This window comes from Eptatretus burgeri, chromosome 14 (genome assembly GCF_056783735.1).
Source record: "Eptatretus burgeri isolate ZD-2024b chromosome 14, Ebu_testis_v1, whole genome shotgun sequence".
Taxonomy (NCBI): domain Eukaryota; kingdom Metazoa; phylum Chordata; class Myxini; order Myxiniformes; family Myxinidae; genus Eptatretus; species Eptatretus burgeri.
The window spans coordinates 45,822,337-45,849,627 of NC_140974.1; the positions used below are offsets into that span (position 1 = coordinate 45,822,337).

The 27,291-nt window shown below is 43.3% G+C and overlaps 1 protein-coding gene across 2 annotated transcripts in view; it reads right to left on the reverse strand.

Moving 5' to 3' along the window:
• Nucleotides 1-7,035: 7,035 nt before the first annotated feature.
• Nucleotides 7,036-27,291, reverse strand: part of TBC1D13 (TBC1 domain family member 13) — a 39,927-nt gene continuing 19,671 nt past the window's right edge. Inside the window, exons 5-12 of one of the 2 annotated variants that reach the window (XM_085854636.1) lie at nt 26,031-26,130; nt 23,840-23,922; nt 21,020-21,194; nt 20,631-20,808; nt 20,358-20,521; nt 17,030-17,190; nt 11,491-11,548; nt 7,036-11,388 (exon numbers count right to left, since the gene is read on the reverse strand). In XM_085854636.1, the coding sequence (XP_085710762.1) occupies nt 11,323-11,388; nt 11,491-11,548; nt 17,030-17,190; nt 20,358-20,521; nt 20,631-20,808; nt 21,020-21,194; nt 23,840-23,922; nt 26,031-26,130 (985 nt within the window). In that variant the 3' untranslated portion in view covers nt 7,036-11,322. Of the gene's footprint in view, nt 11,389-11,490; nt 11,549-17,029; nt 17,191-20,357; nt 20,522-20,630; nt 20,812-21,019; nt 21,195-23,839; nt 23,923-26,030; nt 26,131-27,291 lie in introns of both variants that reach the window. The other variant, XM_085854635.1, reaches the window with a different exon arrangement.

Sequence of the window (27,291 nt, forward strand, 5' to 3'; positions counted from 1 at the left end):
TTCCTCGGGGAAGCGAGGCATCGACGGAAAGGATCGGCGTCTCGTCTCACTAGCACGTGTTGAGAAGCGCGGGAGGTGGTTCCTCATTGAAGCGACGCATCGACGGAAAGGATCGGCGCCTCGTCTCACTAGCACGTGTTGAGAAGCGCGAGAGGTGGTTCCTTGGGGAAGCGACTCATCGACGGGAAGGATCGGCGCCTCGTCTCACCAGCACGTGTTGAGAAGTGCGGGAGGATTCGCGGGAGCTCGGGAAGGATCACAGCTCACGACAATTGGATCCAGCTCGCTCTCGCTGGAGTCCGGGTCCGAACAACTTGAGGACCACATGAGGGGGAGAGGTTCGTGATAGGTTCTGGGTTTCAGCTCACCTATTCTCTGAGCTGGAGCTCATTAGTAAAGGCCTCTGCCACCATTTCTTGGGTGTGTGTGCATACGTGTCTCCGTGGGCCCGTCTAATAAGTAGGAACTGCTGTTAAGTGCAAGTGACTGTACATAATAAGTAGACGATTGTAGTTCTTTTGTCGTGCTTTTGTTGCTTGTATAATTGCATACGTGCTTAATTGTAATAAATGTCCTTGTGTGAATATAAACCTGTTCGTTGCGACCATTCCCTTAATTGAGCTGCCATCTTGCACTCGGAAAATAGTTGGTTTTTTTAATAGCCGGAAAAGTGATCGGGTCCAACGGGACTGCGCGATAATACCCCGCTCGGTTATCCCAAAAGGATGCGAGCTGCTTAAGCGGCTCGTTTCCAAGCGGTCCCATTGAGGTACAATCTCTCGGTAACCGACCCGCGTGAATAATTAGGTAAATCGAAGATTTGGCGATCGGACCCTGTAGCGCGGGTAGAGTGGGGACAAGGTTGTGGTGTGGTTAAAAACACACCCGTGGCTGGTTTCCGGCGTTGATCCGGAAAGCCGTGACTGGATTGTCCGTTCGGTGGGCGAAGCGACCGCTATTGGTTAGTCGCGGTCATTCGCACGCCGACGGGCGGGAATTCTACAACACTGGTGTCAGCGAGCAAGAAACAGATTCATTCCCCTCCAAACTAAATTAACGGGAAACGGACCAAGGGTGTGTAGAGCGACCCTCCGTTCATCATATTCCGAGTTTTTTAAATTTGCCGATATGCAAGATGGCGGTTCAAGGCGAACGGGAGCAGGGTGGATTAGGAATGTGTATCTATGTCGGATCTATGGCCCGGGACGGTTCTTTTTATAACCCCACCGCTAATTACAATCAGTGGGGGAGCTCACCCTCATATACCGTGCATGGACTTGGCCGACAAACAAACTCGGAGTCGCACCTCGGCGCAACACGGAGCAGGCTGCTATTCATAGCACAACTAACGGCACGACACGATGCGTGGGCTCCCAATCAACGATGCAAACCATGTGGTTATGGCAGGCGAGGCAGGCGGACATTGGCAAACTTCGGGCACAATTCGGGGATGTCGGAACAAAGGTGGAGCGTTACGAAGATTATATCGAAAAGGTGCAAATTGGATTGGACGAGGCACAGCGGCGCGCGGACGAGCTTCAGAAAAAGTATGTGTGCTTGGAGTCACAACAATTGACCAATGCAAAGAAACGAATTCAGGAGCTGGAAGAGGAAAAATGTGAACACGATTTGGAAGTAAAGCAACTAAAGGAAGAGGTAAGAACAGGAAATCGGGAAAGAGAAAGCCGAGAACGGAAGATAAAAATAGGAGAGGAACATCTGGAGGGAAGGACGGAAGAATTGCTGGAAAAGTCAAAACAGTTCGAAGAACTACAGGAAGAAATGAGGGAGGAAGGAGAAAGGAAAACAAAGCTAGAAAAGGAAAAACGCAAACAAGATGGGGGAATTGGTACAACTGAAGCGAGAGGTAAGGGCAGGCCAGATTAAAAGAGAAACCCTGGAAGGGAAAATAGAAATAGGAAAGAAATATCAGGAAGACCTAAAGGAATTGAGGGAGGAAGCATGCGCAAGAGGTGAGAAGATGAGAAAGATAATAGACGAATTGAGTGAGGAAGGAAGGAAGCACGCGAAATGAGGGAGGAAACATGCAAATTGAGAGAGGAATCATGGAAAAAAAAAAAACTCTTGAGTTACAAAAACACCAAAGCGGAGAGGGGGAACTACAAAACGAACTGAGGATGTTAACAGAGGAAAGAAAGAGAACAGAGAATGAAATGTTAAAGGAACCACACTGTGCAGATCAAACAGTTAGAAGCCAAAGCAAGACTAAAAAATGAGATGCAAGAAAGAGGTGAAAGAACAAGGAATTAAACAGGAAAGGGAGATTAACCAATTGAGGGAAACTATGAGATTGGAGAAGGAAGAACGTGAGACAGTGGGATAGAAAACAAAAAGAAAATGAATTTGAGGTTGACCAATTGAAAGAAAAAGTGAGGTTGGAGTACGAGGAGATAGTGAAAGAACAAGGAATGAGACAGGAGAAGGAAATCAGCCAATTGAAGGAAACGATGAGATTGGAGAATGAAAAAAAATGAGGAACAAAAGAGACAGTGGAATAAGAAACAAAAAGAACAACGAACAAAACAGGAAAAAAAGAGATCAACCAATTGAAAGAAACTATGAGATTGGAGATGGAAAAACTCCGGCAAGATAATGAACGACTAAAGGGGGCTTAGAGAGGAAGAACGACTCAAATGGGAAGGAAAATGGAGCCAGGAAGAAACGGAAATAACAAAAGGAATAACAGAGACAAGGGAGATAGAAAAAGTAGAGGAGAGACTACACGATAAAGATTGGGTGAAAGACGAGCACACACACATGGAGTTAGTGGAGGACAATGGGGGCGAGCTGGTGGAATGTCCCGTGACCCGGTGCGAGCAGCAGGATGGCCCTCTCCAGGAACGAGGGGAGGGACTGTGCCCCCTAGAGGCGGATCGCGACGAGGTGAGTCCGGTCGAGCCTAAGCGAGGTAGAAGAGGCGAGTGCTCTTAACGGGTGCACGTGGAGCTTGGGGGGTATGGAGACCCTGGGAGCGCTTGAGGTAGCGCAAATCCCCAGCGTGGTCGTCCCGGTGTGTGTGTACGAGTGAGCCGAAATGCGTGCTGGAAAGCACGCATAGCGTGAGTGTTATGGTGTGAAAGGGACCGCGTGTGTGAGTAAAATGGTGTGTGAGGTTGTGAGTGAGCCAAAGTGCGTGCCTCCCAGCACGCCCTGTGTGGATGAAGAGACAGTGTGTGTAAGTGAAAAGGTGTGTGCGAGTGAACGGCCGTGTGTGTGAGGTCGCTGTATGTAAGGGAGATGGCGGTTAGCATGTGGTAGACCGCAACCGCATGTCCTCGTGTAATGGTGAGGTGTGTGAGCGTCGTGGCACGCAGGAGTGTGCGCGTTGAATGGCGACGACGACTGCGACAGATGAGGGACAAAAGCCAGGTAGCGGCCGTAGCTGTTTTGAGTACCGTGCCGGGTTTACACGGCAGCACGTTCGGGGTCCGTGCTGTGTTCCGCACGAGGCCGCCATGTGCACGCCTGCGGGAGTGAAGCCCGGTCCGTAAACGCACGCGCTGGATTAGCCGATCCCACGGATGGACAGAAGGTAGGCTGGATAATGGATTTGGACCGGATGGGTTCTCCAGGCGGGCATGTGTGTGAAGCTCCGACGAGCAGAGCACATGTGTTCGCGTGGGGAACCCCTCAAAACGCAAGGCTTGTTTTTGATGCGCAGGGTGACGTCGTGGCTGCAGGGTTGGAATCCGGCAGAAAGGAAATCCCTGCCGGATGGTACCGTCCGAGGAGGGACGAGATGAGCGAACAGCTGCCATGACGTCAAGGGGAAAGGAGCGCAGGTTGCGAGTTGCCGCGCTGGTACACGCATGAAAAAAAAGCAAGCCTCGCTTCGGGTAAACAGGATGCCTTGGGCAAGGGGTGGAAGACCCCCCCCCCGTCTGGGGGGCACAGGATCTACTAGTTAGGTGGATGGGTTAGCGATAGTTCGACCGGCTTTATGGGGCAGGGACAAGTCCTCATGGAGCCTGTGGAATGGATTAGTTAGAGGGATTTTAGTTCAGATTTCGGAAATGGGAATTTTTTTGGATTTTCGGAGACATGGACAGACTGGAAATGTGTAGTGGAGACGTAGTTTAGCTACATAGAGTAAATGGAACGTGCATGAGTTTTAAGGGATGACGAGGGAGCACGAATTAGTCAGAGGATTTATTTAGAAGGATGGCAGTGTGGAGTGTTGGTGTGAGTTGCGAAATGGAAATTGTGTGAGGAATGAGTGTGGGACAGTGGGCTCAAGTGTGCGAGTGGAGCGAATGTGGTATGCATGGTGCGAATGATTTGTTAGGAAACCAGCCACACCCGTGGCTGGTTTCCGGCGTTGATCCGGAAAGCCGCGACTGGATTGTCTGTTCGGTGGGCGAAGCGGCCGCTATCGGTTCAACGTGGCCATTCGCACGCCGACGGGCGGGAATTCTACAACACTATAGTCAGATCTAGCAAACTAAGTATAACTGAGTTCAGTTAGTACGAACTGGGGTAAGAGGCCACAATGGAAATAATGGACTTGAATAGTGGGCCAAAGGACAATTGGAATGCTCAGTAGTTCATGTGCTGGCCTCTCTGGTTATGGATTATTAGGGACAAACTCAGTAATAAAACAGAACTGGCCACTGCAATGTACGGTGTCAGTCAGTCAAGCTTTTTTTTTCTTTTCTTTTTCCTTGCAAATTGCGTCTTTCATCAACTGCAACTAAAAGCTCGAAAGCAACTTAAATACTGAGTGTGTATGTGTAATCATACATATACTACACACACACACACACACACACACACACACACACACACACACACACACACACACACACACACACACACACACACACACACACACACACAGCAAAAATCTCTCTCCCTCTGTTTGGGTGTTCTATGCATGGCCACATCTTTTAAGTTACAAACTCGAAACTCAGGGTATAAATGCAATTATGTGTGCAGAGTAACATAGGCTATGTGGCAAGCACCTTGTCGCAAATCATGGCCTCACATGGGGTGTGGGGGGGGGAGCATAAATTATCCATGTAAATGTGTACCGTGCAATGCCACCTAGTGATGACAGAGGGTATAAATTATCCATGTAAATGTGTACCGTGCAATGCCACCTAGTGATGACAGAGGGTATTACAATCTCCTTTTTTTTACTTGGGCAACCCAAGGTTAAAGCACCCTTTGCATGGGTCAATTTCTCCTTCAACCCCCCCCCTCCCCAACTGGGTGAAATAGGATGAATCGCCGAATGTCGATATACCTAAGTACCCACGCGGGTAGAATGCGGACTGGGCTGTGGTGAGGTTAAACCCCCACCCATGACTGGTTCCTGGCGGTAGTTCCAGGAGGGTCACGACTGAATTGTCCGTCCGGTGGGCGACGCGGTTACGATTGGAGTTACGCGGCCGATCGCACGCGAATTCGTAACACTGGTGTCAGGAGTGGGATTGTGGTTTGGTTGCTTGTAGTTGTGGCATGGCGGGTGGTTGCGAAGGTGGTTAGGTGATTGATGGGGTGGAGAAGGTGGTGAGGTGATGTTGGTGGTTGGGAGTAAAGTGGTGAGGATGGTGTGGTTTGTTGAGGCGCGTGTGGTTGTGGTGGAGGTTGCTGTGAAGAGATTGTTGAGAGCGACGTTGGTGGTCGTGGTGCAGTTGTGGTTGAGGATCGTGGTTGTTGTGATGGTGGCATGGTTGTAATGGTGGTTGAGACGTGGTTGGTTCCAAATAACGATAGAAAAAGAAAAACGGCTATCTCAAAGGGTTGCAGCCCGGTAAAACACGAAGAATCCCTTTAAACAACGGTGGGGACCTAGCTGCACATAACCTTAACGTCATAACTGATCTGAGGACCTTTATGGTGTATTGCAAACTTCCACAGCCGTAACAATATATACATTTAAAAAATTTTTTAACATGATATAAGGTTCGTAGTGGAGCAGCCAAACACACACTGACTGTTAGATGAGACAAACACAGCCATAGAGCTTGGCAGAAGTCCCATCACTTACACTCTGGGTACCAGTGACATCACAACAATGGCGCCGCTTTTCTCACCGCATTCAGTTGGGCATTTCCTAAAGATGACTTTCCTCCTCCCAAGGATGCCAATTTATCAGGATTGTCTGTGAGCTTAACCTTTTAAATGCTGAACGTCAAGCAAGGGAGTAGCACACACCATTTTAAAAGTCTTTGATATGGCTTGGCTGGGGTTTGTACAGTCATGCTCCCAGACTCAAGCAGATGCTCTCACGATTGAGTGGTTTTTAATCCATCTTCTTATATATTATTTCGGAGTTTGTGGTTTCGTGTCGCGCTATCTTCGACTTTGTTCTGCGCTCGAGTAACGTGATATTCGGCTTACATTATCTCAAAGACCATATGAGGTGCATGGTACAAAAAAAAAGTAAATAAAATGGTTCTGAAACAGTAAAATCGTATTCCACTTACTGTATTAAAGTAAAATTACTACTGATACTCTGCATCAGTTCCTTTCTCAAACACACCCACCCCAACATGTCGCACAGAGCGTGAGTTATGCTAGTTATATCTTTTTTTACAGCTGCAAAAATCCTTATGATGTGTTGGATGCCTAAATATTCCAATGGATTTCAGTGAACTACTATTTGACATTTAAGTCCACTTTGTACAGTTTGCCAGCTCAACTGTTGAAGGGAGTCCACTCAATGACAATGATGGCCAAGGAGGCAGAAACACATCCATGAATTGATTCCCCTTCCTGGAAGGGCTGGCATTGCTTTAAAATAATAATAATAATAATAATAATAATAATAATAATTGGATGAATGATACTGCACTGAGGAAAGTAAAAGCTGACATCATTTGTTGCAGTGGGTGGTTGTTTTTCACAGACTATCTAAAAATTGGAAGTACCTTCAAATGTAATGTGTGTGTGTGTGTGTGTGTGTGTGTGTGTGTGTGTGTGTGTGTGTGTGTGTGTGTGTGTGTGTGTGTGTGTGTGTGTGTGTGTGTGTGTGTGTGTGTGTGTGAATGGTGGAATTCAATGCTCAAATTGGAGAGCAATATCAAATTGCATTTATTGATGTCAATTGCAAGATATTTAAAAAAGATTTTAAAAACTTTTTTGAAAACAAATTTTCAAATTAAAATAAAATTAAATTCTTTAAAAGACTGCATCACAAAAGTGATGGAAAAATTAGTGAAGGTAATGCCTTGCCACCATTGTTTTACAGGACGATTATGTACAAGGAGAATCGAAGAGTTAATCAAACAAAGAACAAAATTTGATAATCTCAAGGTTTCAACCTGTGACATGTTCGAACCAGCGCACCGATTTCCCATATATACCACACATACATGACCATCATGCAAACAACTTGAAATGGACAATGAACATCACTCTATTTTCGAGCTGTTTCTCCTCAAACGTACGACTTCATTCGTTCAATGCTCAGCCGGATCCAATTCCGTTCAGCTTCAAATTTAAAGCATCTCAGAAACGAGTACGTTATTGCTCACCTATGTGGTTCCTCCCAGATGTTATCACCCCAAATGTTTGTCGGTGAACCTGGAACATTCCTGTGCAGCCAGCAAATAGTCATTTTAGTTTCAATGGAATTTTAACAAACCGTTCATGCTGTCTTGTTGTTCATCTGCTGCTCAGGTTAAAATAAATATTTACCGCTCAACTTTTTAAGCCAAGTCAAAAAACCAAGAACAAAGCTATACACTCGCTTTTATTTTCGGGATGTAAAAAGTTTGTTTTTCACAACAAAGCTAAACTAATTTTCATCACAACTAAACTAATTTTCACAACTAATCAAGTCTGTTACAAACTAAAAACACATTTTTTTTTTGTTGCACTTTCAAAAGTGATTAAAGCCATTGAGGCTTTATTAGTGGGGCAACTTAGCTAAATATAGCATAACAATTGTGCATTTTGTGAGGAAAGCACCAAATTTGTCACACGAGTAGCCTATCATATTATGAACAGATTTGGATATTAGGCCATCTCAAATTCAGCCGCTGATGGCTGTGGCAGCCATTTTCCACTGCCATCAAAAATTTTGAGATGGCCCAATATCCAAATCTGTTCATAATATGATAGGCTACTAGTGTGCCAAATTTGGTGCTTTCCTCACAAAATGCACAATTGTTATGCCCCACTATATTGCAAAAGTTATGTCAAATCATTCCTGCAGCTTTTATGAAAATCGGTCTTTCCAGAAATATTCTGCAATGTTCTTAGTATTTGGACGTTCAAACATTCCCCACATTTTACATTTAAAGACAAATGTAATTTTTCATATACGCGTATTATAAAGTTCAATTGTCACTGCAATTTTCACAGGTATTGAATCAACTGTTGCAGAGATACAGCAATGCAAAGAAAAAAAAAAAAAACAAAGAAGATCAGGAAGTGAAAAGATATAAAATCAGTCGCACATAAAAAGGGCAACATTTGATTATGTCAAAATTTTCTTAGTAATATGGTTATGAATAAATTTCTGCAGATCACCTGCCACACAGCTTTTTATTACTATTATTATTATTTTTTCAAATAAGTTTTTAAAATAATGGGGAAATTTACCATCGATCAGCACATCATTAGTTATGACACATACAATGAAAGTCACGGAAGAGAGTATTTCAAAGAAGATTGCCAGCATCTCATGTACCTGCTTACACAACGAAAAAAGGTATTTGTGTGAAAGATGAAAGATCCTGGCTCATTACAAAAAGTGAATAAGGGCTCTTCAGGACGGAGTGTTAGTGTTTGTGTCACAGAGACCTTTAAAAGGTTGCACAGCAATGTGCAGAGAGAAGTCCACACAAATCAACAAAACAGCTCAGGTGAAACAATAATCAATCATTCACGCATAAGTATAGCAAATACTGAAGGAAGACTGAGCTTTTTCTTTACAAAATTCAGCTTTTCTAAGCACTTAATAAAAATGCTCACAGAAGACAGTATGAATCTTGAAACTACTTTTCTGAAGCACTGGAAAATGAAGACTTCTGTATCGATGACATCATTTTCTCTGATGAGTGACATTAACATCAACGTGAGTGAATATACAGAATTGCAGATTTGAAAAAGTCATAAGAACATGAAGATGCATCACTTCACTCCCCCCCCCCCCAAAAAAAAACGTCTAATATATCGATTGAATTTGTCACTAATCTATGATCCCAAATTTATTTGAGGACCAGAACACCGAAACAACACAAAATGAGACAAGATCATCTTCACATGCTGAAGATGTTTATGGAAAAGGGAGAGAAATAATGGAAATCCGGTTTCAACAAGATGGAGCCATGCCCCACAACTATAATGTCTCACTTAGCTGAGGGGGGGGACACACACACACACACACACACACACACACACACACACACACACACACACACACACACACACACACACACACACACACACACAGCTTTTCTTGGTTGCTTTACACAGCATTCTTTGGCTGGAAGAGAAGAGGTTAATTATCAAGATTCTAGCCACCTGGGGATAATTGATTAGGTGACAGCTGATTGGTTGTTCCCTCCAATTGCAGGTGAGGCATGATTGGGTCATAATATTTATATGACTGCTATTGGCATTGCATGTGGTACATGCTTGGGAGCCTTGGTGGTGTGCATTTGTGTAGGCCTACACTGTCGCTGATGACAGCAATAAGTGTTGAAACCGGTCTGGCAGATGATGCAAGGGTGTAGTGTTGGGATTCTCATGTTGGTGCTACTTGTGAATGGCTACAACTGTGGAAGTACTCAGGTAGGGGTTGAAAAAACAAAGTACTGACCTTGTATAGCTTTTTAACCCGCACACACGAATCAAAAAGCAGGGTTAAGCAATTGGTTCACTTTGTCCGTGTCTACAAACGTCAGTTTATGATTGAAGAACTCGATTTCAATTTAACGTTATATTTTGAACATGCATTTGAAAACAGGCTTGTAGTTTAGTTGAACTGTGGTTCTGAATGTGACCCAATTGTGCATTCGTAGAGAGGAATGAGATAATATTTGTACTCTGTCTGCCTGTCCGGCAATCAAACAAAATAGAAAATAATTCCAAACAGGAAACCTGGTTTTTAAGGATGTTATAAGGACACAAACAAGCACGAAAACCGAATGGATTGTGTTAAATAAGGTGGTGTAAAAGACGCTGCATCAACGGTGGTAAACTTCTGAATTTGTTTTTCCCAACCTTTAAAATCTTTGTTATTTCCATTTGAACACGAGAACACAAATCACCTTTTTGGCATTTTCAAAACCCTTACGTTTAGCTGCACTTGGACAAAATACAGTATCTCACGTCATCACAACTAATGAAGTTTGTGCTCGCAGACCTCATCTTGGTTGCTTTAGGCAGTTTTCTCTGGCTATAAGAGAGCAGGAGGTTCATAAAAAAGATCAGCCACCTGGGGATAATTTTAGGTGAGAGCTGATTGGTTGTTACCTCCAATTACAGGTGATTGATGTGATATATATTACATATATCCTATACTATTGCTCTTCACTACAAGGAAAAAAAAAAAAAAAAGATGAAGCGATTAATGAAATAAACACTGTTTAAACAAAGTTTTAATCGACTAATGGAATAAAGTTTTCAGATATCAGGGGAAAAAAAGAAACTTTGCCCCCCCCCCCAAAAGGTTTTTTTTGTATACCTATTTACCTCTACTCAACCTTGCCATGCATACAAGTTTTAGTGTTATCCATCAAAGTATTTTACATAACTGCTCAAACAAAATCCATTCTTTCCCCAATCACATCTTTAAAATAAAAATAAAAATCGCTTTTACATGTTATTCAGTTTTCATAGCTAATGTTCAGCTCTTTAGGCTGTGTTCTCAGAGTTTGTAGCTTTTTCAAGTTTCAAGGTTTCAATCAAAGTAACAAGTTACCAACCAACTACACAGCTCATTGTGGAATCCATCCCCTGTAAGCATTTATTGTTTTTATACCAAATGATTTCAACAGAAAAAAGTTTTTTGGAGTGATAGCATATCAGGGTGGATGCAATTGCAGCCAGATTGAGTGATCATTAATGTCCAGGTATTTTCAATGTAAGGATTTCATCAAAGTGAAAAAAAAAATTCCTACTCAGAGGTGAAATCTCAAAAAAAATTGTTGCAATACTGAAGTGTTGAGCTAATATTACAAACTGTGGATCTCTGAGAATGAGGCATCAAAAGAAGAAAAATGGGATGTGGGGCTCCCCACCCTTACACCCATACAAGTAGTGCTACCTCAACTTTGTGCAAACCACAGAGAAAATTCAAGTGGAAGTGGAATGAAAGACATGAGAGTGGTCAATACGGAGAAATCACGATTTCTCCTGGAGTTCAATGGCCTTTGTCAAAATGGCTTGTACATCACCAATTGGGTACTCCTGCAGGACAATCAAAAGAAAAGCAAAGCCATCTCATTCATATCAAATACATCTCCCTCCCCTCCAATTTCCCCCTTCAGACACAACAGGTCGATACTTCACCTGCAAAAGCTTCATGTTAGTTGGAAAATCGCCGTCAAGAAGTTTATCTCGGATCAACCTGGGAAGGAGAGCGAGAGAGAGAGAGAGACAGAGACAGAGACAGACTGTGAAATCCTGCACTACATCCTTCTATCAAAATCTTTTCTTTCTCTAGTCGAGACAAACTGTTCAGAACATTCCAAAATCATTATGGATATTCAGACCAGTCAGTATATAAATAAAACCCAAAAATTTTTTTTAGTTGCCATTACCATTGCCAAAAATACGTCAGTTGGTGAAAAAAAAAAGGTTAGTTTAGCTAATTGCAGTGTGATTTTGTTAAAATACACAGCCTTGAATACAGGCAAATCAATGCATCAGCTCATTTTTGGTTCGAAAGAAGCAAATCCAGGGTGGTGTGTATATGGCACAAACTAAATGACGAGAGATCAGAGTAAGAAAAAGAGGCATGTTCAGATTTATTTTGTGATTATAGCTTCCATAACTCTGCTAACAATGGAAAGACTCAGATTTGTAATTACCTCCACCACCAAAGGTGGACAGAAGTTATGTTTTCACCCATTTGTCTGTGAGCACAATAATAATATTTTGTGGCCATGACTGACTCTCAGTACCCGAGTGGCGAGCACATATTCAAAATCGAATGGAGATTGGCCCAGCTGTTTGATTCTTTTCGGTTCAGACATACATACATACATTCATTCACAAAAAAGGATCTTTTATAACATGTAATTAATGTTGGCGCTGCTGTGGTTGTTTCTTGTGTGTTCTTTCCATGTACATTTATATATTTTTCCATTGCTTGGAGAAGTATTATATATAATTGTGTGTTCCTTCCATGTCCTTCGAAAGGGTTCCTGCTGTCATATAAATAAATGTGAACGTCGGAACTGCTGAATTAAGCTCCCATTCCTGCTTCTTCTTCTTAAATACGAGAAAGGACTTTTAAAATCGGCATTTTTATGATTAAATGGACAAATTTTTGTTGCAAGCAAATAGATTATTAACTCTCCAATGGTACCCTTTTCATTATTCAACAACAGCAGGAACATTACATTAAACTTCGAGGTCTTTCTTACTCTTCTTCACGTGACGGACAGACAGACACATTCCCTCTGGGAGTGAAAAAAGGGGTCACTACCCACTCCCTCTATGTATGTAAAATATGGTGCATTATCAGACGTACAGAGAATTGCCTTATTTTTATAGAGTAGGATTTTGGTGAAATTTGACAATCTTACATGCAGCTCAGAGAACTACTGAATGACCTTATAAAGAGTAGAGACAGCTCAGATGAGCATGCACGAAGACCCCAGACATTGATATTTGTTCTACAACGAGCAGCAAGGAGTTTCTCAGTAACACAGGGAGAGAACATACCAATGCTATCAATTTGTGTGGATGAACCAAACCAGCTTTAGCCAGACAAACCCATCCATCAGGCTTGTTTGTTCTTCCACCACAAGTACAATATGGTTAATGACCATGTTTGATCCTCTATTTTTATTAACAACACAGGGGAAGGGTCGAGCTCAAAACCAAGAGAAGCCCCCTGGGTGATGTCCTACATTAGACATTTCTGTTAACAGAGTAAAACTTCACCTTCCACAGCTTCACATGTCCATGTTTATGTCTCTACATACTTATTCACCATTGACAATACAATGCTTCGTGTGTCCGCATTTTGTTTTTCCTGCGTGTGTCCGCAATACTCATTACAGAAGGTCTTACACATTATAGTACTCTTTACCTATTCAGCCAGAAGATTAAAATCACCACCACCTCAGTGCACCTATTATGTATACATTACCTCTGACCGAGCCACAACACAAGCTACTTGAGTACATGGTCCATACTATTCTTACATTCCATTTATGGATCCCTCTCCTCCCACGGAGCTATACATACATGCAGGTAGTAGACAAAAATATGGAAACGCCAATGTAAAGTCACTTTATGGGGCGTTGGGGCAGCACACGTGGCCAGTATATACCATGGCATAGAGTCCACCAGCGTCTGAAATTCTGCAGGAGCGATGCGGCACCATTCTTCCATGAGAAAGTCAATCAACTCACACCTGTTTGGTGGAGGGGGAGAACTCTGTCTCAGGCGTAAATCCAGAATATCCCATAAATGCTCGATTTGGTTCAGATCTGGTGATTGAAAAGGCCATGACATATCGATAATATCAGCATCAGTGTCATGCTCACCGACCACACACACTCTGTGGATGTGGGCATCGTCATCCTGGAAGACACCCCTCCCGGCAGAAAAGAAATGCTGCAACATGAGGTGAAGATGATCACTCAGTACCATTAAGTATGGATTGGCATTGACCTTGCCTGCTAAGGAAGTGATTGCACCCAAACAAAGGCCAGGAAAATATGCACCACAACATTATGGAACCACCAGTCCTTCAATGCTGGAAACAAGCACTCAGGGTTGTGGAGTTTATCAAGTTGGTGCCACATGTGCACTCATCTATTTGTTGAGAACATGGTGAAGGAAGATTCATCTGACAATATCACATTTCTCCACTGCTCAGTATTCTATTGCCTGTGCTCTTTACACCACTGGACTCACAAACGTGCATTGCAACCTGACTATGGTATCCACTCTGTGGAGTTTTTGGCAGACCGTTTTTGATGGTTGAAATTTACAGTCAATTGATCAGCAGCTGCTCACCTGCTTTGCCTTGCACTTCAAATCAATGCGTGGATATAACAATCCTGGAGTATGCACTTCCACCCACTGTTAACCTTTGCTGATGATGCCTTTCCCTTACATGCATCAGCAGATGCCATTTGGGACAACTAGCTCTAGCAGGGTCCTCATGCCCAGCATTACCTTACCTGGTGACCTAGTTATCTCAACTGGGCACTGCACTCAATGTCCCGCCTGTCTACTTATTAGGTACGACCAAGCAAAACCATAGGTGGGGCGTTGGCTATCTCGGACAGCGAATTAGTGGGGCACAACATCCTGTCTATTTATTATGTACACACTATGCAGAACCAATGAATGAGAAGAGACAACTGAGTAAGTTTGAAGCAGTTTACCAAACTAGGCACGCATTTACCGGCAACAATCAAGTATGTACAGAAACGATGCAGTGTCACAAAGAAAGTAATCATCCCTTAGCACGTAAAAGCCCTTAAACAATCTTACTTACTCCAGGACACAAGACAGGCACACCATAATCATCCAGAAAAAAAGTAGAGAGAAATAACAAGAAGATAGAGGCAGTACGAGGCTTAGATGCAGCCTCCTGTCATACTCGGCAAGCAGGCGAGCTTGCATAGATTCCAAAGGGGAGGGAAGGAAAGGAAAGGAAAGCAGTGTATGGTTGCTATGTGTAAGGAGAGGTGCAACGTATGCGGCGCAAGCTTAGAGGAAAAGGTGTGAAGTATGAGTCAGTGCCTCGCCCAACTGTGACGGAGGTCAATCATTGATAGCTCTGTGCGTCTCAAGTAGACGGATTCGGGGTTCTCAGAGAAAGAAAGAAAAGATTGTGCAAGTCAGTATGGAGCTACTGCTGTGTGCCAAGAACCACATGGTGTCATCCATTCTCAGGTCTCACCCCATGCTTATCTTGCACTAGCGCAGCTGGTCCTGGTAGGCAGCTAACTTCATGTGCTGGTCCCCAGCGCACACATCATCATCATCAGCAGCAGCAGCAGCAGACAGCTCTCATCGCTCGTCTTTTATCTATCGCTCACGGGAGCATAGCTCATTCGAGCACACTCAAACCCCACGCGAGGTATGGCTCCAGGGAACAAGGGTTGCCGCATGCTTTCTGATGCGGCAAAGGGCATACTCATTGGCTCGAGCTCACCAGCTGTCCAAGGGGTTGATTGTGGTGGTGTTCCAGCAGAGAGCTTCTCAAATAATCAATTGCGGTGGCACTGCAGTGGAGTTTTTTCCAGAATCAATTGTGGTGACAATGTAACGACAGTTCTTTCCAGTGTTGGGATTGATTTGTCAGATCAGGTCAGGTATGGAAGCATATGCCGGAGCAGCGCATCGCTGCAACCACTTTCCACCGGTACTCCAGGGGCCTCTGTCTGGCCATCCCCCAAACAGATGCCTGGCCCATCCCCATCTCCTTGAGATGCCGATCAACCTGCTGCAACCACGAGGTACGTGGTCGGGTCATGGGCCTCCTCCACTCACAAGGCTCCCTCGCTGAGAGAATCTGGTGAGCAGGATCAGCATCAGGAAAATGAGCCACATGTCCATACATCCGCAGCTGATGCTCACGGACTCTGCAGATAACAAATCTCATTTGAGTCTCTCCCAGCAACAGTTTGTTGGACACAAAGTCTGACCAAAGAGAGCCAAGAATTTTCCGAAGAGACCTGGTACCAAAGGAATTAAGTCTCTGTCTCAGATCCTTGGTCAGAGTCCAAGTCTCACATCCATAGAGCAAGACTGGAAGCACCAAGGACCTGAAGACTCGGACTTTCATCTTGCACAGATACCGACAGCGCCACACCCCATGATCCAGTGAATCTACGACTCACCAGGCCCGACCCAGAAATTTATTGACTTCTGGCTCACAACCAGCAGAGACAAGAATATCACTGCCAAGGTAAGTGAATCTCTGTGACCTCAACATCCTCACCGCAAACAGGTACAGAAAAGATGTCATTGAAAGCCTGGATCTTACTTTTGACCCAGGAAACCCATAATCCCAGCAGCTTTGGCTCCTCAATCAGCACCTCTAGGGCCCCCAAAAGGAAATCCAGTCTCCACAACACGTCCCTTTGGGGATCAGACAGGGCCAGTCATCTGAACAGAGACAACCAACTCAGGCTTGTAAGAATTAACATTGTACGACTTTTGTCATCCTGCATAGGTACCGGCATCCTCCAAACCATTTGCAGATGCAACAACGATTCCCTGTGCCTCTGCAATTGGTCACCATTTACTAAATAATCCTGTGTGCAGAGCAATATCGGTTGGTTTAAAATCCTGAGTAGAGGATGGAGTTTAGCTCACCTTCGTGCAATGCAGGCCACATTCATCAGGTCAACCAACCCTATTCTTTGTAGACAGAAATAATTTGTCTGAACTTTATATCCATTTTGACGACGATGGCTCGACTGTGACAACTGTACCACAGGCAACGTTAAGTCATCATGAAAACTACACCCGCACCGAGCCCTCAGCTAATTAGCATTACGTTTCCGCAGGTTTTTTGGCGATTCATCTCCGCCTCATCGTTATTCATGATGTTCTGTGGTTCCACCAATCAGGTAATCTTGTCCTTTCTTTCTCTCAACCAATCAACATTGAGGACTTTATATTGTAACTTTATAAATGAGAGTTTGGTGCTTCTTCTTCTTCATCTACTTGCGGTTTTATCCTAAGGAGTGCAAGTTGAAAAGCTTTGATAATGTCCATTTTATTGAGAAGGATAAAAGGCCAAATGATCTCCACCTGCCCATTCCTGGTTTCATATGCCCTTCCAACTACCCCCGCTCAATCTGATTTGTCTCAATACAGAGTTCCATCTGACAGCACTCTTGATTCTTACAGCAGCATTGCAGAGCAGACATAGATGAGGAAGTCAAAGCGATGAAAGTCTGCAAGAAGCGAATCCCACAGCCGAAGCACATCTGGCAGCAGAAACTCCTGGGAGAGCAGCAGCGTGAGCCAGCGGAAGGCAAAGAACTGAGGCTCAATATGTTGGCTTTCCTGCACACAAAGACAATCGAAAGGCTGATAGCATCATGTTTGCAAGTGGTTTAAAAAACTAAAATAGAAAAGTATAATGTGCCAGCAGAAAAGGTCGTTTCATCATCTCTTACAAAAGGAGACAAGGTGTGTGTGTGTGTGTGTGTGTGTGTGTGTGTGTGTGTGTGTGTGTGTGTGTGTGTGTGTGTGTGTGTGTGTGTGTGTGTGTGTGTGTGTGTGTGTGTGTGTGTGTGTGTGTGTTGAAAAGAACACAGACTGCTGGTGGTTCCTGCTGTCACAGAATCATAAAAATGGTATGATTGGAAAGCTAATAATAATCGATTTACTTGGAGCAAAAGATTTAGAGAAGAACAAAAAGAAGAAGAACAACAAGGAATGGGAGCTTCAAATAGCAGTTTAAACAGGTAACATTCATGATTCTACGGCAGCAGGAACAATTGAGGACACACAAAACTTATATATGGTAACATTTTGTGAAGCAATAGAAAAATATATAAAAGTACACAGAAGGAGTACACAAACGACAGCAACTGCAACATTGGGTTATATAACAATAAAAATGAAAATATATATATTTTAATTGTTTTCACATGTTTCACTTATTTTTACATCCTAATTGAGACTCGTATAGAAATGCAACATGTGTGAAGTACAACATGCTGTCTTTTGATTAAACTCGTCAGTGGAGTGATGGGTTTTCACGCCTTGTGAGAAAATTTGTGAATGTCCATTTAGCTCACTGGAGTTCATCGGCCTGGAGCTGGGTCCAAGTTAAGAAGTTACCAAAGCATTTTGCTACAGCATTTTCTAGACTGCTGAAATAGAGATGAGTTGCCACCTTTTAGTGCAATGCTGAAAGAAGACACTCGAGTGGTTTAAAGCGGTTACAAGTTAACAACTAAAAAAAAAAAGCTTACATTGTCCACCATGCATGCTATATTCCAGTATTTGTCTGAATTATACCATCTTTTGCTCGAATATTTGCAGAAACAGAAGCAAGATTGCACAATCTGTCAATAATGTCAGGCAATATCTTGTGCAATTCCCCCCCCAAAAAAATCTTGCAATCTGTGAAACTCGAACCATTTCTCCACCATATTGACAACGTTACTTGCTGAAGTTACAGTCCAACACATCAGGTCATTAATCAGAAATTGGCAGCCACACAGAAAGTCTGAAAATCAGAGTTTGAAAGTTTAAACACACTGAGAAACTGCCGATTTAATGCATGACTATATATATATATATATATATATATATATATATATATCTTCTCTTCTTCTTTCGGCTGCTCCCGTTAGGGGTCGCCACAGCGGATCATCCGTATGATCCGCATAGTGATTTGGCACAGGTTTTACGCCGGATGCCCTTCCTGACGCAACCCTGGTCGCCTCTTACGACACAAGGATATGGTACACCTATTTTATCCGGGGCATATATATATATATATATATATATATATATATATATATATATATATATATTAGTTGTATTTTCTGTCTGTCTGTCTGTCTGTCTGTCTGTCTGTCTGTCCATTGATAGAATCGACCCCCCCAATATTGCGAATGTCCATTTCTTATTATTGGAATGCTCTTGGCAAATGGAGATGCAAGAAAACATTTCCAAACCGACAGAGTAGGGGGTTCAAGGTGGGTGGGAAAGACCCCAAATTCTCTCTACGTAAATGTGCATCGTATAGCGCCACCCGGTGGTAGGCAGCATTACAAATCATGTTCATTTCTGGCACCCAACAACCAGACTTGAAATGTTGTCTATCTAGACTCTAGAGCTATCTGGAGGCACTACAGTCATCATTATGTAGTATTTCCTTATTGTATCATATGATTGCCTGTTATTTTATATTAAATATTGTATTAATCGTTACATTATAGCATTGCCTGCTAAATTATATGTGATGAATTGAATGGAATTATACATAGTACCTGGCTCTCTTTTTCTAAACTCTAAATCCCTTCAGCACAAAGTGTGGGTATCTCTGCTAGTAGAATATATGGCACTTGAGGATTTGGCAGACTATGGGTTTGGTATTTGCTCCAAGCTGGAGACTTGTGCAGACCTGTTTAACTTGTGCAGACCAAGGACGAGAAAGTCCCTGCTAGATATCATCAAATAACTCCTTTACGCAGATGATGCCGCACTTGCCTGTGATAATATGGAAGAACTACAGAAAATTATTGATGCCCTGCATGATGCTTGCACCAGGTGGGACTGTCAATTAGTAAAGAAAAGAAAAGAAAAAACGGATACTACACCATTCACCACAATCAGCTGGGGTAATACCCATTATTCTTGGAGACACCCCATTAAAAACAATGGACTAGTTTGTGTACTTGGGAAGCATGATCACCAGTGATGGAAACCTGGAAAGTGAAATCCAGAAGAGATTAACCACTGTAACATCCACGTTCTACTCCCTCTAAAGTCAAGTGGGGCGTCGTTCAGGTCATACCCTCGACACCAAACTGAATGTATACCGCCATGGCATCTTGGCAATACTGCTATATGGCAGCGAGACCTGGGCTACCCTAAATGAACACCTACACCAGCTGGAGATGTTTACGCCACATCATGCATATTCGCTGGTGGCAAAAGATCACCAATATGGAAGTCCGAACCCATGCATACATAACCACAAGCATGATGGTGAGGACGTCAAGAATGAGATGGCTAGGTCACATGTGCCATATGCCAGACAATCGTCTCCCAATGAGTACTTATATTTTTGTGAACTAGCCACTGGAACCCACCCACGTGGCAGGCCCTATAAACGTTGGAAGGATGTCCTCAAGGAAGACCTAAAGATCTTCAATATTGAGGGGAACTGGCTAATTTGACACAAGGCAAAGCTGGAGATAAGCCATTAGAAAGGGTGCAAAGGCAGCTCAGCAACGTGAGAGACGGTAAAGAAGGCTACGGTGTCACCCGTCGTCACATTGCTTGACGAGAGTATATTAGATTTTTTCATTTTATTTGGTGGGACAAACTGATGTACTTTTATTTATTTATTATAAAATACATTTTTTTCTCCCATTAAGCAGGCATTCCAAAATTACGATTAATGGGTGCTCCAAAATCGTACCATATGTACTGGGACAAAGACAAACATGAAGATGACTGCACAGCCATTAATGTCTATGATGCAGCACCAGGTGCAGGAGGAGATCACTGTCGTGCTGGTGCAGTAACGAGTAGATGCGGTTCATGTGCAGTCCAATTCCACACTGCGTTCCATCGAGACTCTTGATGAAGTTGTCTCGAATTTCAGCCATAAGATTCGTGAAGCAGAAGAACGTGTCGGCTTCCGCATGCTCTACCAAACACCACACCATTGCATTTGCTCAATGTGCTTCACTTGTATCAGAAAGAAATGTCTCTATTCACCTCTTCAACAAACTTTCACCCTACCCTCCCCTCATTACCTTGGCACTGTGGTTGTGAGTCAGAGGCAAACGTGTAATATATTGGACCCACAATCTCATTCATGCCTTGCACATAAGCTATACCAGGATTCAGCTTGGCATATACAAACAACACTCGTTCTACCACCTCCCAGTGGACCTCCCCAAGTTCCTCTCCTGTGACACTCTCCTTCCTTGTCTGCTGTCTCACAGAGGGGGAGGGGGCAGATCAATGGTGTGGTTGGAAAAAAGTTAAATAATCACAAGTAAAGAAAAAGGGATGGGAACACACACGAGGAGATAATGGGTGAATACTACAGGTAAAAAGGAGTATGAAGGTTGCCTACAGCTACAAGAGGAATGATAATTGTGAGCTGCTTGCACAAGACAACAATCATCCCTGAAGTTACCTCTGAGTGTTGTATGTTGTTCACTCCTGAGCGCAAGCTTTTAACTGGCACAGCATTCAATGAACTTCGCTCTATGCGCCTCCGCAAAGTCTCAATCCCTTTAGTAGAGTCGAGCAGCAAATGGCAGGGGAAGGCTGTCGGTCGCTGGAAGAAGGCCATGTCAGGGTACAAACGCCTGGGAAAGGAGTGTCCTTTATAAGCCGTCATTTTACAAACAGACAAAAAGTTTTAAAATCATAAACCTCCTTCCATTATTTTATCTTTTTATTTTAAATTGTCAATACTCAACCCTCCAACCACCTCCTACCCCCACTCCCCAATGAAGAAAACATGCTACCATAGCAATGACTGCACCGTTCGAAGGGTAAATTTAATACTATAAAAATGTTGTCAGGAGTGGTGGGGAGGGTTGTTTTTTTGGGGAAGGAATGGGGCTGGGGGAGGGCTAACACCAAGTGCATTGCTTAGGGTAATTTTGAAACAAATTGGAGTCTCCCATGATGATCACCTTCTCATTGCAGACAGGCCAATGGTCTCTCAGCCTTCTACCACCTCCTTTCTGATATTGCACCCTTGACCATTTCCATGCTTAGTCCCTCACCAGGTTTCAACAGGGTGCACAATGTCTGCCAGTACTCCTCTGGTGAAAGTTCCAAAATCCAGACTCACTGCTCACTTCCACTCACTCACTCCTCTTTTTCCCAAATGTGGGACCAACTTCCCCAGTAGCTTCAATCTTGTTTTTTTCTCTCTCTCTCCAAGGATTCAAGAGAGCTGTTCACCACCATCTCAGGTACTCCCCCTCCCCCATCTGCAGCCATTATCTTTCCACCCCCATTAACACCCCCTCCCCCCCAAAGCCAACCTCTTTTCAGGTTTTAGATAACAGCTCGTCTACCAGTATTGTAGGGAGACAGCATTGTAACCTTTCGTGGCTAGAAAGGGTTCACAATATCTTTTCCCAGTTTGCCACGGAAGACATGTGATGAGAGACGCCTCGGATGTTTCACACTGTGGCACACATGCCCATTCCCCCCTCCAGACACACTGGGGAACAGGGAGAAGCTGCAGCTCTCCACCACGGCCACCCCCAATTGGCGACATTCCATTGGACAATCATGCTGCTCAGTGGTCATGCACGACACTGTCGCTCGGTGTGGGGGCGACCTGTGATTGGTAAGGCCTAGGTCACATTTGCCACAGCGGCCGTGGGGTCTCCAAAATCTACGGCCACTCTCAATTATACGGCGGCCGCAGTATTTCCACGGTCACACAATGTAGCAGTCACATATGTTTTTATTTTCGGGGAGCTGCACGGCGTATTTATAAATTGTGGAGACCGAAAACGTGGGGTTGCCGTACGGTTTTGATTTGATGTCGCACGGTGACCTTAGGGCGTTCCTGCGGCGGCCATAGAATTTTCAAGGCAGACGCAAAGTGCCCGCAGGGGGACCGCAGGGGGGCCCTAAGGCGAACGTGCGGCCAGACGGCCGGTAACGAATGGGTTAATTATTTATTTTTTTACCAGTTTTTTTATTTTTCGGCTTGTCGAATTGCTACGGCGAACGCAGAAATGAAAAAAGTTATAACTCCACGTTAGAGTTCCACGGCGACCTTACGACCTGTAAAATATAGCCAAACGGCATAGGGCCACCCAAGGCCACCGCAAAAACTCTGCGGTCGCCGCACGTTTCTGTCAATTCAGAGGGCGTACGGCTGCCGTATCCTCGCCGTAGAGCAAATGTGACTTAGGCCTAAGTAAGGAGGGCTGATGAACGGAGGGCAGACGCCTCAGGGGCGGGGGAGTGGACAAGGGGGCATATTTTCTGTGGGCAATCGAGTGAGATATTGGTGAGTCTGCACAGCTCGGTAGAGCAAGTGGCATGTCTCATTTCAGGAACTCTTCTCCCAATTGAGACTGAGAACTTTCTTGCCTGCATTCTTTATCTCACCGGTTTCAGTGTGAATGTTTGTTTTGTGTATGTGGTGCCCTTAAAGGGGTGTACTTCCCCATTTATGTTAAGTGCTGTCCATCCATCCATCCATTGGGACCATACTCTGTGTAGAGCATTGGTGCTGCTTAAGCAGTCTCCTGGGCTATTCGGCACAATCCTGGACGGGTCGCCACTCCGACACAGGATACCAGCAAGCTGGCACTCATTTTGCCGACCTGAGAAGGATGACAGGCAGAGTCAACCCCACTTGGTATTAATTCAACAGCTGAGTGAGATTTGAACTCAGGATCCTCGGATCCTAAGCCCACCACCCCAACCATTCAGCCAACATCAGCCATGTTAAGTGCTGTGCTATTTTTACTCAGTCTTAATTTGGAGTTTCGTATTTGTTGTGTCTTTTGCATTTTTATTGAATCATTATGCATTTCCTCAGGCATACACATGTCTGTTCCTGCTATCCTTTCACCACGATCGGTTTCTGCTTTATTAAGAACATCGCTGGAGGATTAAATTGGCATAATTATCATCTTGAAAACCGATGTGCTTTAGACCTGGTTCAGTGTGCCATGCGCACTCTCCACTCAGGTGCGCTTTGTAACCAAATTGCCTTCATCTCAGTCATTCATGGAGTTAATCTCCACTGTGCTCAGCATCCACATCAGCTGCAATCAAAGCAGACGTGGGGGGGGGGGCGCATTATTTTTGCACACCACAATATTTATTGCACGACATAAAAAGGACAGACACAGGAAATTGGAAGGGAGAAACCAATTCAAAGTTAAGTTAAGCTTTCAAGGGAATCACTCAATTACATCATCCCACCTAAAAATCCATGCATGCCAATAATAAATTAAAAGCTCCAGACCTGACATCTTTGTCAATTTGCAGCAGCACCTCATTGTCCTTGAAATAGCTGTTCCACTGGCTCTCAGGATTTGTGTTTAGAGGCTGCAAAAAGCAAAAAACAACAACAACATTTTTTTTTAAAGCAAAACAAAAGAAAACAGAATTCCAAATAAAAGCCCCTTTGGTGGAACATACTCTCTTATTCTTCTGAAAGCATTGGAAATAGGAGCACGGCCCCCAAAAATAATGTTTAATGTGTACAGGCACATCAATCTTTCATCTTTCAGTTGTATATTTGGCACACCAATTACTACTGCACCTTATTGTACAGGATATAGTAACCAAACTACTCTGCAGGAGATAGAAGTAATCGATGAATCAGGATAATTAGCATTATACTAATCTATATGATTGTTGATAAAAGCCAATTGGCTCTGAACTTCAGGAAGGAGGTCTATTGCACCCGAGTTGGTGGAGTGACTTGGGATAGGGCACCAACATTCTGCATTTAAAGAAAGGACAACTTTGCCTCGCTAAAACCAATCAAAAAGTACAATTCGCTCATTTCACAAAACTAAATTATGGGAAGTGCGAGTCTCTGTGAAGGCTCGTGTCGATATGCAATGGCAGACAAGGTTAAAAAATAAAAACAGTGGATTATATCAGCCAAAAGTTGACAATAGCATGTTTGCCAATGTGAAAAACAATGTCCCACGACGGTAAACTCGACTCGTATGAACTCTTCTAATATATATAAAACAGAGCGGTGTCTTATGCATGGCTGGTAAGTAATCTGAGTATACCCTGAAAAATTGGTTAATTGGCCCAAGGGTCTCACAGGTTCCATACTTAGGTTTTCAACTATACATTTTGCAAAATATTTTTGAACGTTTTCAGATTTCTCGTAGGTGTTATTATTTGGGTCATATCTCCATTGTGGCGAACCAGTTCCATTAATTGCGTCCGGTAACTCCTATTACGCATGTATGAGCCAAATTAGAATTGTCTCCCTTTCATTCGAGATCCCATGAGCAACCAGATTGCGCGATATTTCATATTCAGACTATACCTTTTTCAGCAAGTAAGGTGCAAACTCATCCCACCTGGAGGGTGGATACTCTGCCAGTAATAGACAAAATCCATTTCCTAAATTGCGGGAAATGCAGACTTCACACCACTAACTGAAAGTTATCTTGTCGAATCAATAATCCTGTTTTAAGTTTGCCCGAAAAACAAATGTAAATATGTCACAATTTCTCATAATTGTATTAAATGGCATCGCAGAAAAGTGTAGAATTGTTATAAAGTGATTATTACATTTGGCTGAATGATACAGACACGCTTCTAGTTGAACCATCTTCAGTTTTAAACTTCATTATTTTTGTGTTCTGTGGTGAAATAAGCTGATAAATTCTAAAAAATGTTTTTTATTTGAAATAAGAGCACATCTTATCTGCAATATGTGGCAGTCTTTGAGAGACTGAACATTAGCTGTGCTTCTTCGCAGAGCGGCCTCACTGTCCTAATTAACGAGTGTCTGTGGACAGGGCCTTGTACCTCCGCGAAACTAACGGACTTTGCTATCCAGCGAATCTTCCTGCCAAGACAGTAGAAACAAAGATGGCAGCCCCACACTTCATTTTAACAGTTAGTGATGGTAATAGATCATAATGGGAAATAATAAGAACCACACATGTTTAATAATTTACTATTTAGAAGACACAAAGCACAAAACCTGATGGAAGTCTCAAAGGGAATGAACAATGGACATGGACCGATTAAATATGTTTTGGTTGTTTTTGCATTTGTCTTTCTTCATAAGAGAGGCTTCGAGAGAACATTGTACGGGGAGATATGAACAGAAAATAATAGAGAAAGGAAGGGAGGAAACACTACAACCTGCCAAGTAAAGGGAAAGGACTTGGGTTAGGAAGGGTAAATGGGAGCAACAAAGATCATGGATTGGGATGGGGGGAAGGGAAGGGATGGTTAACATGAGAGGCTGGTACACCATCTGCTTGAAGCTCTGGAGGGAAGAGTGGGATAGAACAGCCTCTGTAAGGTAGTTCCACAGACAGGATAAGCAAGGAACAAAAGAGTGCAGGTGTAACAAGCAGAACCTAAATGCATTTTTAGAAATGAGTACTGCAACATTGCTAGAAACTAAGATCAAGTACAAGGAAAGCAATGACCGAGTGGAATGCACCCACGTGATCCTCAAAGGTCACATCCTCACGGTTGGTTTGATGCGGTCCTTTGGCACTTGCTGGATGAAAGACCAGCTCCTGCAGAAACTGCATGTACAGCGCCCTGTTTATGGAGATGCAAAATCAGGTTGTACACATGCAGTGCAAAATATTACTCCAATTCAACAACAAAATAAATCAAACACTGACATAGGAGCAAACAAAGGAATGCCACTTCTTGTACAGATGGGTTTGAAAACTTATTTGGGCAGCCATATTAACAAAGATGAAAGACGCTTACCATGCTCAAAACCAAACTGCTCTGAAGATGAGTAGCAAACTCAAAACTACAGTGACCACTTCCATTTCTCGATACTATCCGAAAGAGGTTATTGAAAGAGGTTGTTGAAAGAGCCACGCACGTTAAATTTAAGTCAAGGCCAATGGGACAAAAGTGTTTCGCCCCTTTTAAAGTGTTTTTGTCGTCACCTTGAAAGTAATGATTTTCTGTAAAGGATATCAATTTCAGGAGCAAAATATACATTTCCTCTCGAGTAGAATTTCCCATCGTCTGGCAGCAAGAGCATTTTATGGAGGGTGGAGGTAATAACGATCATGAGTACCAAACTCAAGAGAAACTCATGGGCATCATTGCCCTGCCAAACTTATTTTTTCTTTTATTTAAATAGCAAAGCTGTTGTAAAACTTACACTGATCGATTGAAATACAAGACTGAAAACAGTGAAACAGATGCATGTGAATTCTGTTGAATCTCTCAGAAGATTAAGCGAATGCGGAAGTAGAGTGCAATGAGCATATCATTCAGAAGCTGTAAGAATTACAAAATAGCAGTAGCTCCAAAGCATAAAGTAGATTTCTGGAGGTACAACAGAAAAATCAGAAAAAGTTGTTGTCTGTACAAAATAGACAAATTAACTGGCAGTGATGTAGTCAAGGCTGAGCTCCGATCTAACTCAAGGGGACCCCAGCCCCTATATGATTTGAGGGGTGTTGGTGTGTGCCATCCCATTCAAAGCCCAGGCCAAGGGCGTTTGGGCAGACTTTAAACGATGAACATAAGTGATTGCTGTCGATCTTCAGCACAGTTTCCAATGCCTGATTATCTTTTTTCAGACCTGTCGAAGGGACTGGTTCCATTGCTTTACTAATTGTATAATCAGGTCGATTTATCAGAGGCAATTAAATTGCCAATGACGCAATGAGATGAGACATGAAAATAGCAGAGGTTCTACAAAATGTCAGAGAAACAATTGCAAACAGCTTG